The sequence below is a fragment of the Hemicordylus capensis genome, chromosome 17 (genome assembly GCF_027244095.1).
Source record: "Hemicordylus capensis ecotype Gifberg chromosome 17, rHemCap1.1.pri, whole genome shotgun sequence".
NCBI classification, from domain to species: domain Eukaryota; kingdom Metazoa; phylum Chordata; class Lepidosauria; order Squamata; family Cordylidae; genus Hemicordylus; species Hemicordylus capensis.
Window position 1 is genome coordinate 15,046,408 of NC_069673.1, and position 13,524 is coordinate 15,059,931.

Consider the following 13,524-nt stretch of genomic DNA (forward strand, 5'->3'; position numbering starts at 1 on the left):
TTCTTGCCTTTAAGGAAATGACCCAGAATCCTGAAGCTCCTAACAAGCCGATGGTTATGGTGGCAGGCACTTTCATAGCACAGCAGAGAGTGGAGGGAGCTGCCCTGGTTGGATTTCTGCCTGCCACATCATGGTTAAAGATACCCGGCTTGGAGCTTTTCTGAAGCTTGTTTTGTGACGTTGGCGGTCTGTCCCTTTCCCTCCGCCAGGCAAAGGTCACCTTTCCAAACAAGGCTTGCAGTGAACAAATGATTCTTTCTGTTTGGGTCCGATTGTTTGCCACAAAGCTAATCTCTGACTATCAGCATCTCTGTCAGGAGACCTCCCTGTTTACAGGAGGGTTGCCAACTCTCCTGGAACAGCTGAAAAGCAAGCCTGGAGATGTTGAGGGCTTGAGACGCTGACAAATACTGGGGGGGAAATACCAGGGCAATAAAACCTCCTGGGACATTTACGCACTGCAAGCTTTACCTTGAGTTTATTGGGAGGCTTTACTGCAAACTCGAAGTTGTCCCAAAAAACCTATGCAAAAAGTGAGGGTTTTTTTTTACCCAGGATATAAATTGGGCTACACTCTAACGTGCAGTGAAAAACCTGAATTGTGTGTGAACTGCTCCCCGATAACTTGCAGGAACTGCGGGGGTAAATCTGGCCGATATGTGAACGCACCCCCTCCATTCCGGAGGAGATGCGAGTTAAAGGGCTTCAAAAGCTGCGTGTGATAAGCTTCCAGGAATAGCTAAGCTGCAAACCAACTTTTAAAACCAGCTACGATGGCATGTTTATCACTGTTTGTCCAACAGTGTGTCAGGAACACATAAAGAAATAAATGTATTAAAAGAATCCAGACCTCTCTCCTCCATAGAGTTGGCCCATCCCCTTTCAAAGCTACCGAATCGATGCTTAACGTCTCTCCCCAAGAAATCCATTTCCATTAAATAGGTTTATTGAAAAAACCATGGGGCAGAGATGGTTTTCAAAGGGGAAGCGTCATATTTGGGGAGGAGGAAAGATTTGCCAGTGGCCTGTAGTCAGGATGGCTATACAGAACCTGCATATTCAGGAGCAGTCTACTGGATTTGGATCCTGTTCACTCTGTGAAGCAGCAACAGCAGGGGAAGAAACATGGCCTTTGGCCTGCCCTGCTTGTGGGCTTTCCGTTGGAGCATTGTGTGGGCCACTGTGGGAAACGGGATGCTGGACTAGATGGGTCTGTGCCAGCCAGGGCTCTCTTGATGTTCTGATAGTGTTAACCCTGATAGCTAAGCGGAGCCTCCATGTACAAAGGCAGTCTACCTTGGGGTATCAGCCAAATAACGGGGTGTGTGTGTGTGTCTTCCAGCAAGGTAACTGGCCTAACCTTGCCAGTGATTCTTTTGTTTTCAGGTCCAGTCAGTGCTGAATTTGTCTTTGCCAAGCCTGCGTCCTGCATTTCTTCCTGCAAGAAAGTGGCTGAATGCTGCCAGCAGGTGTGGACCCAACGGGGATGTAAGTGTTGCCCTGCCGAGCCAGGCCAAAGGTCCAAGGAGTCTGGCATCTCCTCCCCCCAAACTGACCTGCCCTCGTTTGCTCAAAGTGTGGAAGGGCCCCCTGCTGATCTTTGTACAGCTGGACGGGGGGGGGGGGGGGGCGTTTTCCTGGAGAGCCAGCAGCCTTGTTTCTCTCCTCCTTAGCCCCTGGCCTTTTCCATGCAGGGATCCTGGCCGTCCAGGCAGCTGGCTGGAAACCCGTGTTTGGTTTGCAGGATTCCAAACATTTCACAGCCCCAGGTCAGCAGCGGGGAGTTGTTATTTGGGAGAGAAGGGGGCCTTTTGGCTGCGGCTGTCCCTTTCCCCCCTTTTTCCGCTTCGATCCTTGCATAACCCAGCTTAGTGGGGGGAGAGAGGGGGCAGGCGTTCGCTGGCGTGGTCCCACCCTGGGCTATTGCTAGGCCGGCCAATAAATAGCAGCCAGGCGACCTGGGTTTCTGCTTGTAGTCATTCCCTTTCGGACAGGCTCAGCACGAAGGGGCCGGCAGCTGCGGACAGGGACGGACATCAAGGATGCGGGCCCAGATCTTCAGTGTTCTGGCCGTCTTCTGCCTGCTCCAGGCACAGGCTGAGGTGCCAGTTCAGCCTGACTTCCAGCAAGATCAGGTAACCCCAGGCGGGGCGGTGCTGTGCTCCGTTGTCCCTCTGTCCTGAGTTCAGGGGCTTTGGCAAGGAAACAGAGTTTCACGGTTTGCAAGATATTCTGCTTGTGTCTAGTAAGCGTACCTCTTCCTGGCCTAGTCCTGGAGAACCCTTGCAGAATCTGCTGGTGAAAAAAGAGCCCTTTGCAAGACCTCGGTAGCTAGTTCTGATCAGCTTTGCTAAACCTGAGTGCCTGGGCCACTCCCATTGAAGGTTTTGCAAAGTGCAGAAGACACTTTGTTTTGCATGCGCAGGAAGAGAGGGAGGAGGAGAGCTGATCTTGCAGTATCGAATGTGATTTGTCCCCTTTGCTAAGCAGGGTCTACCCTGGTTTGCATTTGGATGGGTGACTCCCCAGGTGAGCGCTGTAAGATATTCCCCTTAGGGGATGGGGCTGCAGCTCAGTGGAAGAACATCTACGCACTGGAATGGAGAAGGTCCCAGGTTCAATCCCTGGCAGCGTCTCCAGGTAGGGCTGGGAAAGACTCCTGCTTGCAGACTTGGAGAGCGGCTGCCAGCCAGAGCAGACAATGCTGAGCTGGATGGACCAAGGGTCTGACTCAGTATATGGCAGTTGTCTACATTCCTATGAGCAGAACTGCAAATCTTTCGTTCATTCATCCTCTCTATAAGAGTGTCCCAGAGTGGAGCTCTGGCACAGAAAATGTACTGAGTTTAGTCCTGTTTATTAGGAAGATGGAGAGAATTCAGCCATCTCACCAATGCCCAGACAAGGTGATTGGAGAGAGACTTTGTTCATCCTCTGTACCAGTTGTTGGCATGGATCCTACCCATAAGTCATGCTGGTGGTGTGTTTCCTCCAGACAGTCTATTTGAAAGGTAGAATGCCAGTTTCCTAGCTACGCTCCCTAAGCATAGCCTTAAAATGCAGGAAAGAATTCTGGACCTTTGTGTTCAAATGAGGACAACCTTTTGAAAAAATAGCTTGGTCTGTGGCTTTTGTCTGTACCTCTTTGTCCATGAATCAGTTCGGTTTGGGCCACTTAATCCGCCAATTAAATTGGCAGAACTTGGATGTGAGGGTGGAGTTGGAGGCAAATCTTGAGGAAAAAAGCAGACAAGGCTAGAGAGATAGTAGAAGATCGTTTCCTGGGTTCTGACTATTTTTCCTGTGTTTTTAACTCTACGTTACTCCAGATTGGTGAGCTAAGGTGTTTCATAAAGTGTATATTTTAATGAAAAAGGAGGAGGAGGGTCCATGCTGCATGGGGTGGACGCTAAGGATGGTGACGGAGAGAAAGAGAAGGGTGGTACCCTGGCATGGGAAGGGTTCGGGAGCCACCGAGTCACTGCCCGCTTCTGTAGGTTGTGGGACTCCCTGACCCTTGGCCCCCCGGCTCTCCCTTCTCTAACGGGCGGGCTGGTGTCCTCAGTTCACAGGGCGATGGTACAGCATCGGCATCGCCTCCAACTCCCGGTGGTTCAAGGAGAAGAAGTCCGTGATGAAGATGTGCACCACAGTGGTGACGGCCACGGAAGACGGAAACCTGGACGTCGCCAGCACCTATCCCAAGTAAGGGGGCCGCGGAGAGGACGGTGCTAGCCGGGGCCGCTGGGCAACGGGGCAGGGGACTTGGCCCCCCTGGAAGAGGCATTCCCAGAGGTGGTGGACTAAAGGAAAGGAAAGTTGTGCCATCGAGTGTCGGTGTCGACTCCTGGCGCCCACAGAGCCCCGTGGATGTCTTTGGTAGCATCCAGAAGGGGTTGACCATGGCTATCCCCCGCGCAGTCTGAGATGATGCCTTTCAGCACCTTCCTAGATGGCTGCTGCCTGATAAACACACCAGCAGGCCTCCGAGGCCCCCAGCTTCGGGTGCCCAGCCTGCCTGAGGTCTGGGCAACTCTCTTCAGCTTCCCAGAGGTGGGGAAACCAGCCCCACCTTTCTGTCCGGAGAGGGTTCTCCTGGCCTCCCCGTGTAACCCTGACCCTGCCTTCCTCTCCAGGCATGACCAGTGCGAGACGAGGAGGAGTGTCTTCGTCCCAACTGAGCAGCCTGGCCTCTTCAGCTTCACCAGCCCACGTAAGTGACGGTACAAGAACCCCTGCTTGAACCAGATGATGCACAGCCACCCCCAGTTTCCAGAGGGGACGGCCCTCCTAACCGGGTGGGTATTTGAAGCCACAGGCGTCTGGGCCATTTAGCAATAGCAATAGCAATAGCACTTACATTTATATACCGCTTTATAGCCAGAGCTCTCTAAGCAGTTTACAATGATTTAGCATATTGCCCCCAACATTCTGGGTACTCTCTGGTTCTTTCCTCTCTCCTTGTCCGCTTCCCCTCCTTGCAGGCTCAGGAAGCCAGCATAATATCCGTGTGGTGGAAACCAACTACGACGAGTACGCCTTGCTGCACGCCAAGCTGACGAAAGGCGGGGAAACCTTCACCATGGTGACACTCTACAGTACGTACTTGCCTCCCTGTGCCCACTACCAGGGGTCAGCCCTTCTCCCCCATAGCTCCACCCTTCCTGTGCTGTCCACCTCGGGGACACAGGACTGGGGAGATGGTGTTATTTTCCTAGCTGATGGAGAGAAGAGCTGGCCTTGGGGTAGCAAGCATGACTTGTCCCCTTAGCTAAGCAGGGTCCACCCTGGTTGCATGAAAGGGAAATTAGAAGTGTGAGCACTGCAAGAGATTCCCCCTTAGGGGATGGGGCCGCTCTGGGAAGAGTATCTAGGCTCCGAGTTCCCTCCCTGGCGGCATCTCCAGGATCGGGCTGAGAGAGAGTCCTGCCTGCAACCTGGGAGAAGCCGCTGCCGGTCTGGGTAGACAATACAGAGCTAGATGGAGCAAGGGTCTGACTCAGTATATGGCAGCTTCCTCGGTCCCTATGACTGCCCAGAGGGAGAGGTGGAGGTTTGAGAGAGAAGGTTGCAGTGTTGAGTTTCTGAAGGAGAGATGTCCTCTCCCTCTAAGCCGGCACGGCTGCTGCTGGAGAAACAAGTGTCATTTCTGGTCCAGGGTGTGGGGGTGGCTCTATCTTAGGTTGGCTCAGGTTTGCATGGAAACCCAAGCCAATTACACCCACCAGGGACCATATCCCAATGCAAACCTGCTTAGGCCTGCCTTCGGCCTTCCCTGAGCAGCAAGAAGTTCAAGGCCGTCTTTGCAGGGTCGAGGAGAGTGGAGGGCTTGGGTTTTGGGAGAATCGGTTTATTCACGACGATACAAACATACCCCCTCTTGTGGGTCTGTCCTGGGGCCGCAGCCAGTTTCCCCAGGCCTCTCCCGCTTCCCCAGTTCTCTGTCTCCGTTGAGAGGTGTCCGCCCCTCTCTTCCTCCACCCTGCCCGACAGCATTCTGCTTTTTCTGGTTGAAGGCCGAAACAAGATGGCGCGGCCTGAGCTGCAGGAGAAGTTCACCCAGCTGGCGCTGGCAGAAGGACTCACCGAGGAGAACATCCTCATCTTGCCCAGGACTGGTAAGAGCAATCTGGTCGGCTGGGGTTGTCTTGGCTGGGGATGGAGCGTTCCCCAAACTGTGTTGTGGGGCATAGCCTCCATAGCTGACCTGCATGCCGGCCCAAACGCCTTTGGACCCCGCTCCGACCCTCGGACATCGCCTTGTCTTTTCTCTTCCGACAGATCTGTGCATGGCAGAAACGGTGTAGGTGAGTGGCTGACCCATCCTTCTGTGGGTTCGAGGGCTCCTGTGCTATTCACGGGCAGGGCAGGAATTCAGAGGGCACCCTTCGCCTGCCCAGGAGTCATTTTAACCCGCTGTTAGGTTGGTCCCTGGTGCAAATCACGCTCTTCGCCCTGCTCTTTCATGGGGCCTGCAGCACCTTTGGTACCTGGTTGCCGTGAAAGTATTGCATTAAAGCATAAGGAGATTTCTGCCGGATGGGATGAAAGATCAGTCTAGTCCAGTCTCCAGTTTCCCACAGTGGGTGGTCCAAATGCCTCTAGGAACCCCTCAAACAGGCCTCTGGAGGAAGGCAAGACCCCCTTCCCCTGGTGCTGCTTCTCAGCAACAGGTATCCAGGGTAGACTGCTTTGGAACAGGGAGGTTCCATTCAGTGATCACGACTAGTTGCTAACTGACTTGTCCTCCACGGACATGTCTTATGCTTCTTAAAAGCCATCTAAGCTGGTGGTCACCCCTGCGGCATCTCATCGTATGGATTCTATAAAAGGTTTGAATGCTGCTCAGCCAAGGCGGGCGCTTTGGACAGCCTGCACTCCGGTTTGCTTGCTTGCATGCTTTCCGATTCGAGCAGAATGCCCAGAAGCCTTCAGGGCTGTGTTTCTCCCCCTCCCTGCCAGACCGACCATCCGGGTTTCGTCGCGAGAGAGGAAGCCAAATTCTCACCGGCAGTCCTGGATTTCCCCCGCAATCCAAGTAGCAACTTTTCCCGTTAAGAACTGCGCAGTGTCAAGCTAAATCCCTTCTGTGTCATAGTCTCCCTTGTTTTGATAAACAATAAAAAGGTGTAACACAAGACCACGGTGTTTCTATTTCTGTAAACCGCTTTGGGGACTTTGTTGAAAAGTGGTATATAAATATTTGTCCTATTCGTATTCAGTTACGCCCTTGGGGAGTTCCTGTCTTAGAGGGCCTGAGGTGTATATAAATATTATTATTATTATTATTATTAAACCTGAACCTGAACTTGGAGGAGGCACTGGGTTTTCTCCCTGACAGAGCCTCTCGCCTACACCATTAACACTGTGTGGCAGGCAGAGATTCAACCGGTACACCATCCTCCCTTACCACATCTCTGTTGGGAGGAAAAATACCTCGCGAATTTCTACACCTGTTCAAGACAGTGAGTCAGCACTGACGAGTTGGGTACCCCTTTTGGGGGGTGTTATTTTCCCGATAAGTCTTTGTCCAGGGGAAGTGTCTGAAAGATACCCAACCCCTGAAGCAGTTATCCTGGGAGAACAACCTCTGGCAAGCAAAGCTTTCTTCCTGAGTGGGTAGTTTCCACACCGTCCATACATCCATCGGAACACAGGAAGCCGCCTTCTACTGAGTCTGACCCTTGGTCCACCTAGCTCAGGACTGTCTACCCTGACTGGCAGCGGCTTCTCCAAGGTTTCAGGCAGGAGTCTCTCTCCCAGCCCTACCAAGGATTGAACCTGGGACCTTCTGCATGCAAAGCAGATGCTCTTCCAGGGAGCTCCATCCCCGAAGGGGAGTATCTTCCAGCGCTCTCATGTTGTCACCCAGCCAAATGCAAACCAGGGCAGACCCTGCTTAGCAAAGGGGGCCATTCATGCTCGCTACCGCAAGACCAGCTCTCCTCCCCAACGTTGTTCCGTTGACGACAAAGTCTTGGGAACAGGATCCATCGATTGCACCCAGTGCCGACACGGGGCCGAATGACTTATTCCCAGCTGAGAGACTCTCTTACTCACCCCCAGCAGGACCAGTGAGTACAGTAACTCCTAAAGGTGCAGCAGGCAACCCCCCTCTGTGAATGAATATCTGGGGAAGAGCCATTAGCCTGCGTTTGTGTGGCACACCCAAGACTGCCATGGGTTACCTGTCTGATTCCCGCCCCCCCAGCTTTCCGCTATTCTTCCAACCCAGTTCCACTCTCCCTCCCTCCCTCCCTCCCCCCCACAAAACCAGGGCGCCAGGGGCGTAGCTAGGGGAGAGGGGGCCCGTGCTCATTCCTCTCTCGGGCGGCCCCCCAGAGTGAGGGAGACAATGAAGAAAATAGGGAGGGATGGAGCTGGAGGGCCCTCAGGAGCTGGCGGCCCGCGTTCTTTGAACCCTTTCGCTCAATTATAGCTACGCCCCTGCAGGGCGCTGGGCTCCTTTCCTGGCCAAGGCTGCTGTGTCCTCCTGCCGCCTGAGCCCGACCCCTGCAGCTTATCTCACCCTGGCCCTGCCGTGGACAAGAGAAGCGGCACTCCTCGGAGTTCTCCCTGCCTAAATGCCGGCCTCAGGGAGGGAACTGGGGACTTGAGGGGAAGCTGTTGAACTGCTCCTCCTGCGGGTGAGGCTTAAGGGAGGATTTAGATAAGGGGGAGATCAGCTTGCTGTCCTTCCCCCTCTCCTGATTGCACCATTCCAGAAGAACATCAGAGCAGCCCTGCTGCGGGATCCGGCCCAAGGAGGCCCCTCTAGTCCAGCCTCCAGTTCCCCACAGCGGCCCACCAGATGCCTCTGAGAGGCCCACAGGCAAGAGGGGAAGGGGTGCCTAGCGCCCTCCTCAGACTAGTGGCCCTGGATAGGTCTGCCCGCCATGCATTCACTGAAGCCTTTCCGAAAGCCACGTCTCATGGCAGCCTTCTGCTCCGGGCAACGTGTGTCTCTGACCTTCTCCAACCTAGGCCGTCCAAATGAGATACAGGAGGTTGCCTAGGGTGGGGACATGGCTATGTGGGAAACAGCACCGTGCACCAGAACTCTTGTAATAGCTCCATTCTGCATTGCTTGGAACTTACTGTGCATATCAATTTAGAGTAGTTGTGGGTGGGGTCAGTGTGGGAACAGGCCCAAGAATGCCTTGTCCAAGGACTGCCTCTGTATCCCAGTCCCAGAACTGTCCAGGTCCCCAAAGAGATCACACAGGCCCAACTGCTGCAACAAGGGAACCTGTTTCCTCCAGTTTCTCACATGGCCTGTCTCATGCTGAGGCCTTCTGGGTTTGCCTTTTTACAAGGCAAAACCCTTGTAAAAATGATACACAAACACACACAGAAATACCAGCGACCAACTTCCCCACCCCGGCAGACCTTGTGGACAACGGAGTCTGAGGTGAAGGGATAGCTGTAACCTCCCCAGTTTCCTTGACCACAAAACCCCATTTCTTTTTTCTCCCCATGCAAGTAAGCGGAGCAAATGAGCCAATCGACTTATACAAAGCTAGGTGTGGGGAGTTGGGGGGGGAACCAGACTTGATTGGTTGCACCTTCAAGGGAGGAATACAATGGCCCCCCTTATATGCAAGATGCAGGGGGTGGAGGCAGCCATAATTTGCACAGTGAAATAGTTGGAGTGGAGACAAAACTGCATCCAAACCAGCAATTTTCCAGGAGCTGTTCTTCTTTGCTGGGATGCCGTGTGCCAAGGTCCCGTTATTGCTAGATGTGGCCTAGCAATTATCGGCTGGTGGTGTCACCCAACACCCCCAGCCCAGATAACAAACCTCTTCTTGGCCAAAGTGTTGCATAAGTGGTGGGGCGGGGCGGGGGGGGGCAGGTGGTAGGGTGGTTCGGCCCATCACGACATCCGAGGGGAGAGATATAAAGCCGGGCACCTCCAAGGGGTTGGTACAACTCTCTGCCCAGCTCGTCCTCTGTCCGTGCATGAGACGTTCAAGCATGCTGCCAGTTCTTACGGTGGTCCTCCTGTGGGCCGTCCGGTCTCAGGCTGAAGTCCCCGTGCAAGAAGATTTTGATCTTGAGAAGGTAAGGAGGAGCTGAAATTTTCAAAATGGCCCAAGCGTTGCAAATCCTAAATGGAGGAATCAGAAAGGCAAAAGCACTTGATGGCTTGCAAGGTGTTCGGGGTCGTCTTTGGCCTCACCCAGATCTGTTCCTCCAGTTTGCAGGGACGTGGCACATTATGAGCGGGGTGTCCAACTGTCCCGTGTTCCAAGGCATGAAGGATTTGATGAAAACTTCAGTCACCATTGTTAAGCCCATTCCGAACGGTGACATGGAGATAACCACTGGATACCCTTTGTAAGTATCCGTTGTAAGTAGCTTTGTTGGTCATAGGGAAGTCTTCACACAGTGCCCCTTTTATACCAGAGCTGAAGTGGGAGGGGGCTGTCATGAAAAAGCCCCCCCCCCATGATAATTTGTGCATCTGTAAAAAATAACAAGAATCATCGCCCATTCAGAGTGAGGGCAAAAAGTGTCACCTCACTCTGAAATGGCTTTGTGATATTGTCACATATCCAAATCTGATTGGCCCTGTGGGGTCCTGGGACTGTCATGATGGCTGTGTGATCCCCTGATTGGCTGGATCAAGTAGCCAGCAAGCATGGCAGCAGCATGGTCAGATCCAACTTTTATCTGCAAATTTTTTGGGGAAGACTTCTTTCCGATTCCTGGGATGCTTTGCTGCTGAGATGCTCTAGCTAAATGGGCTTACTCCTTGCCGTTTACTTCTGTTTTTCAGCCCTGAAGAATGCAAGAAGGTGGTGCTGTATTTTAAGAAGACTGACCAGCTTGGACACTTTACCCAAAAGGATGGTCAGTGACACTCTGCAAAGAGTCGCGGGGAGGACATTTACTCCTTAGTGAGCAATTGGGCAGAATCTTGCCTGCAGACTTTGGCTTGGACCTCTTTTGAGTCAAAGGGACTAGAGACTTGGTTTTGCTTTTAATGTAAGCTGAAAATTCAAGGCACATTGAACATTTCCCGAGGGAGGGGGGGAGGGAAGGAAGCGGGGGGGAATTGACTTGGCCACTCTACAGCTCAGGTCCCAGCTGGACCTAGCCAGATTTCTTTCTGCTTCTTCATGCAGAGATGGCAAAGAGAGACGTGCGTGTGATAGAAACAGACTATTCCAACTTCGCCTTATTCTACACCTACAAGGTGCCCAACGAGGATGCCCCCAGCAACACCATCCAGCTATACAGTATGTGCTCCTTTGATTGTGCAAAAGAAAAGATGGCTGCAGTGTGGCTGAGAGCCGACATCTTGCCTGAACTGTTGTTGGCTCAAAGCTACGAGCAGAGTAGTGTGGCTGGACTGAGGCTGTTTCTCTCGGCTAATCGATTGGTCTGCAGTGTGTCTGTGTGTGTGTGAAAGAGAGAGAGAGAGAGAGAGAATGAATGAATAGCCTTCTCTTGCTGCATCAAAACGGGAGAGGATGCTCCTTTCAAATCTACGGTGCTTGTGTCTCAACTTCCAAGCTCTCCCCCGCCATGCAAAATCCAGCCCTCCTTCACAACTGGTTGCTGACAGAGCGCAGGAGTAGAAAGAGTGAACAGAGAGAAATGTCTCTCCTTCTCTCACAACACTAGAAGCAGGGGTCATCCCACGAAATTGAAGGCCAGGAAATTTAGGACTCACAAAAGGAAGTACTTTCTCCCCCCCCCAGCACATAATTACGCTATGGAATTCTCTGCCACCATCTTGGATGGTATCAGAAGGGGCTTAGACACATTCATGGAAGACAGACCTATCTGTGGCTACTAGTCTAGTGGCTATAGGCCACCTCCCAGCCTCAGAGGCAAGATGCCTCCAAATACCAGTTGCAGGAGAGCAACGGCAGGAGAGAGAGAGGGCATGCCCTCACCTCTGGCCTGTGGGCTTCCCAGAGGCATCTGGTGGGCTACAGAGGGAAACAGGGTGCTGGACTGGATAGGCCTTGGGCCTGATCCAGTAGGGTTGTTCTTATGGTCTTAAGAAGGAACGATCATTCATGACCAGGAATGACAAGGTCAGAAGCTGGAGACAGGCTATGGTTTTTAAGAGAGATTTTGTGTCCTGTGACATGCATGCACATGTTTTCCATCCCCCTTTCTAGTCAAGCAATCTTTCTGAAACAATCCAAAATGAATGTAGAAGTGGGATGGATGTCCACACCACGAGCTTTGACCCCCCACTCCCCTTTTCAAGCTCTTACCCGTGCTTTGAGAAAGATTGCCTGTCTCCATGCTGCAGTGTGGATATAGGCCCTGGACAAGGGCTTTTCTCCACCATTGCTCCCTCCATGAATGCTGGAGGGCAAGAAGTCCCTGTTGCTGCATCCTCAAAAGTGGCACGTATGTGTGGATGGGGACTCATTCTGCTCTCCTCCGGATGCAGCCAGAGAGCCCACGGTGAGCCCGGAAGTGATGGAGAAGTTCAAGAAGCATTATCATGAGATCGGCCTCACTGATGACATGATGGTCATGTTGCCCAAGTCCGGTGAGTCTCCCTGCTTCCCTCCCCACCTCTCCGGTTCAGCGTGGCCAGTCAAGGCATCCCCGTCGTCTTGTGTCAAAACTCAGCTGTTGCTGGTGTCTGTCTTACGTTTCTTTTTTAGTTTGTGAGCTCTTTCGGGACAGGAAGCCATTTTATTTATAAATAAATGTATTTATTTAGATCTATGTAAACTGCTTTGGGAACTTTGGTTGAAAAGCGGTATATAAATATTTGTAACAATCATAGTAACTATCTGCCTTACCTTAGTGAGTGCCGCCTTCTGCACGATCCCCACCGCACATTACGGTCATCTGAGGAGGTCCGTCTCCAGTTACCGCTGGTGCGTCTGGTGGCGACTCTGAGGCGGGCCTTCTCTGTAGCTGCTCCTGGGCTGCGGAATGCACTCCCGGCAGAAATCCGTAACCTGCATTCTTCATTGACCTTCAGGAGAGCCCTCAAACCCGATCTGTTTGGCCTGGCCTTCCAGAGTTTTTAATATGGTTGTAAACGGTTTTAACGTTGTAACCTGGTTTTTCAGGGTTGTTGAGCTGTTTTGAATGTTGCAACTGTTATGGTTTTATGGTGTTTTACAACCTCTGTTTTTTCTATGCTAATTGATTTTAACTGTTTTGTTTTAATGTAAACAAATCTCTCTCTCTCTCTCTCTCTTTGCATTGCAGATCTATGCCTGAAGGCCTTGAGGTGAGCGGGGAAGAGTCTTTCTGGGGGTGGAGGGCAGAGAGTGACCTCTGGTCTCTGGGAGGACATGAGGAGCATCTCTGGGCAGAACTGGTCCGCCCCTCAGTCGTCACCTGGTAATTAGGGCTTGCCCTTTGGGTTCACAGGTGTGCATGTGATCCCCATTCCAGGTGACTCCGGAGCCCGCTTAATCCCTCACACTGGTCTGGAAGCTTGTCTCCAGACAAATCTCGGTTGCTTCCTCTGCCCACCCCACCCCACAGGAGGAGGCGAGAGTGGAGCCCACCTTCTGCCGTGTGTGTGTGTGTAGGATACAAATCCTGTCCCAGCAACTGTCCTAGAGACACTGAAATCCTCAAAGAGATGATGTTTGGATAGACTGACAATTCAATGCTCACCACCCATCCCTATTTCTTCTTTTGTAGTGGCTGAGAAGAACCTGATCCACCAGCAGACAGAGCAATCCCCCTGCCGAGGCACCCATGAAATTGTCGCTGCTGATCACACCTCACTCCCCACCCTCAACCCCACAACCTTTCCTCCTCCACTTTCTCTGTAATGTGGGCCCCCCCTGCCTTGTCCACAACCCATCTCTTTCTCCTGAATTAAAAAGTGTTTCTTTGAGGTGTGTCTCTCTGTGTGTGTGTGTGTATGCATGTGCATGCACGCAGAATTCTGGTGTGGAGAAGGTGGGAGAATTCTGGCTCGCAGAAACAGCATCGCAGAATCAGCATTCTATGAGGCACCCCAGGAGCAAATTCTGTTTGGGCATAAGCACAGAAACGTGTCCATCATGAATGAACACC

The 13,524-nt window shown here is 52.4% G+C and overlaps 2 protein-coding genes across 3 annotated transcripts; both read left to right on the top strand.

Annotated features, from left to right (window-relative positions):
- The first annotated feature begins 1,673 nt into the window (after nucleotides 1-1,673).
- On the top strand, nucleotides 1,674-6,638 carry LOC128338785 (lipocalin-like). Of its 2 annotated transcripts, XM_053281720.1 has the most exons (8): nucleotides 1,674-1,769; nucleotides 1,977-2,135; nucleotides 3,566-3,705; nucleotides 4,137-4,213; nucleotides 4,485-4,598; nucleotides 5,517-5,618; nucleotides 5,782-5,807; nucleotides 6,463-6,638. In XM_053281720.1, the coding sequence occupies exons 1-7, from the start codon at nucleotides 1,689-1,691 to the stop codon at nucleotides 5,805-5,807; spliced, it is 699 nt and encodes a 232-aa protein (XP_053137695.1). In that variant the 5' UTR covers nucleotides 1,674-1,688; the 3' UTR covers nucleotides 6,463-6,638. The 2 variants fall into 2 exon arrangements, with proteins under 2 accessions (XP_053137695.1, XP_053137696.1); XM_053281721.1 differs by lacking the exon at nucleotides 1,674-1,769 and having other exon boundaries at nucleotides 1,902-2,135.
- A 2,807-nt stretch (nucleotides 6,639-9,445) lies between these two features.
- On the top strand, nucleotides 9,446-13,342 carry LCNL1 (lipocalin like 1). The gene is made up of 7 exons (XM_053282638.1): nucleotides 9,446-9,564; nucleotides 9,701-9,840; nucleotides 10,283-10,356; nucleotides 10,632-10,745; nucleotides 11,921-12,022; nucleotides 12,700-12,721; nucleotides 13,144-13,342. The coding sequence occupies exons 1-7, from the start codon at nucleotides 9,463-9,465 to the stop codon at nucleotides 13,148-13,150; spliced, it is 561 nt and encodes a 186-aa protein (XP_053138613.1). The 5' UTR covers nucleotides 9,446-9,462; the 3' UTR covers nucleotides 13,151-13,342.
- Nucleotides 13,343-13,524: the final 182 nt, after the last annotated feature.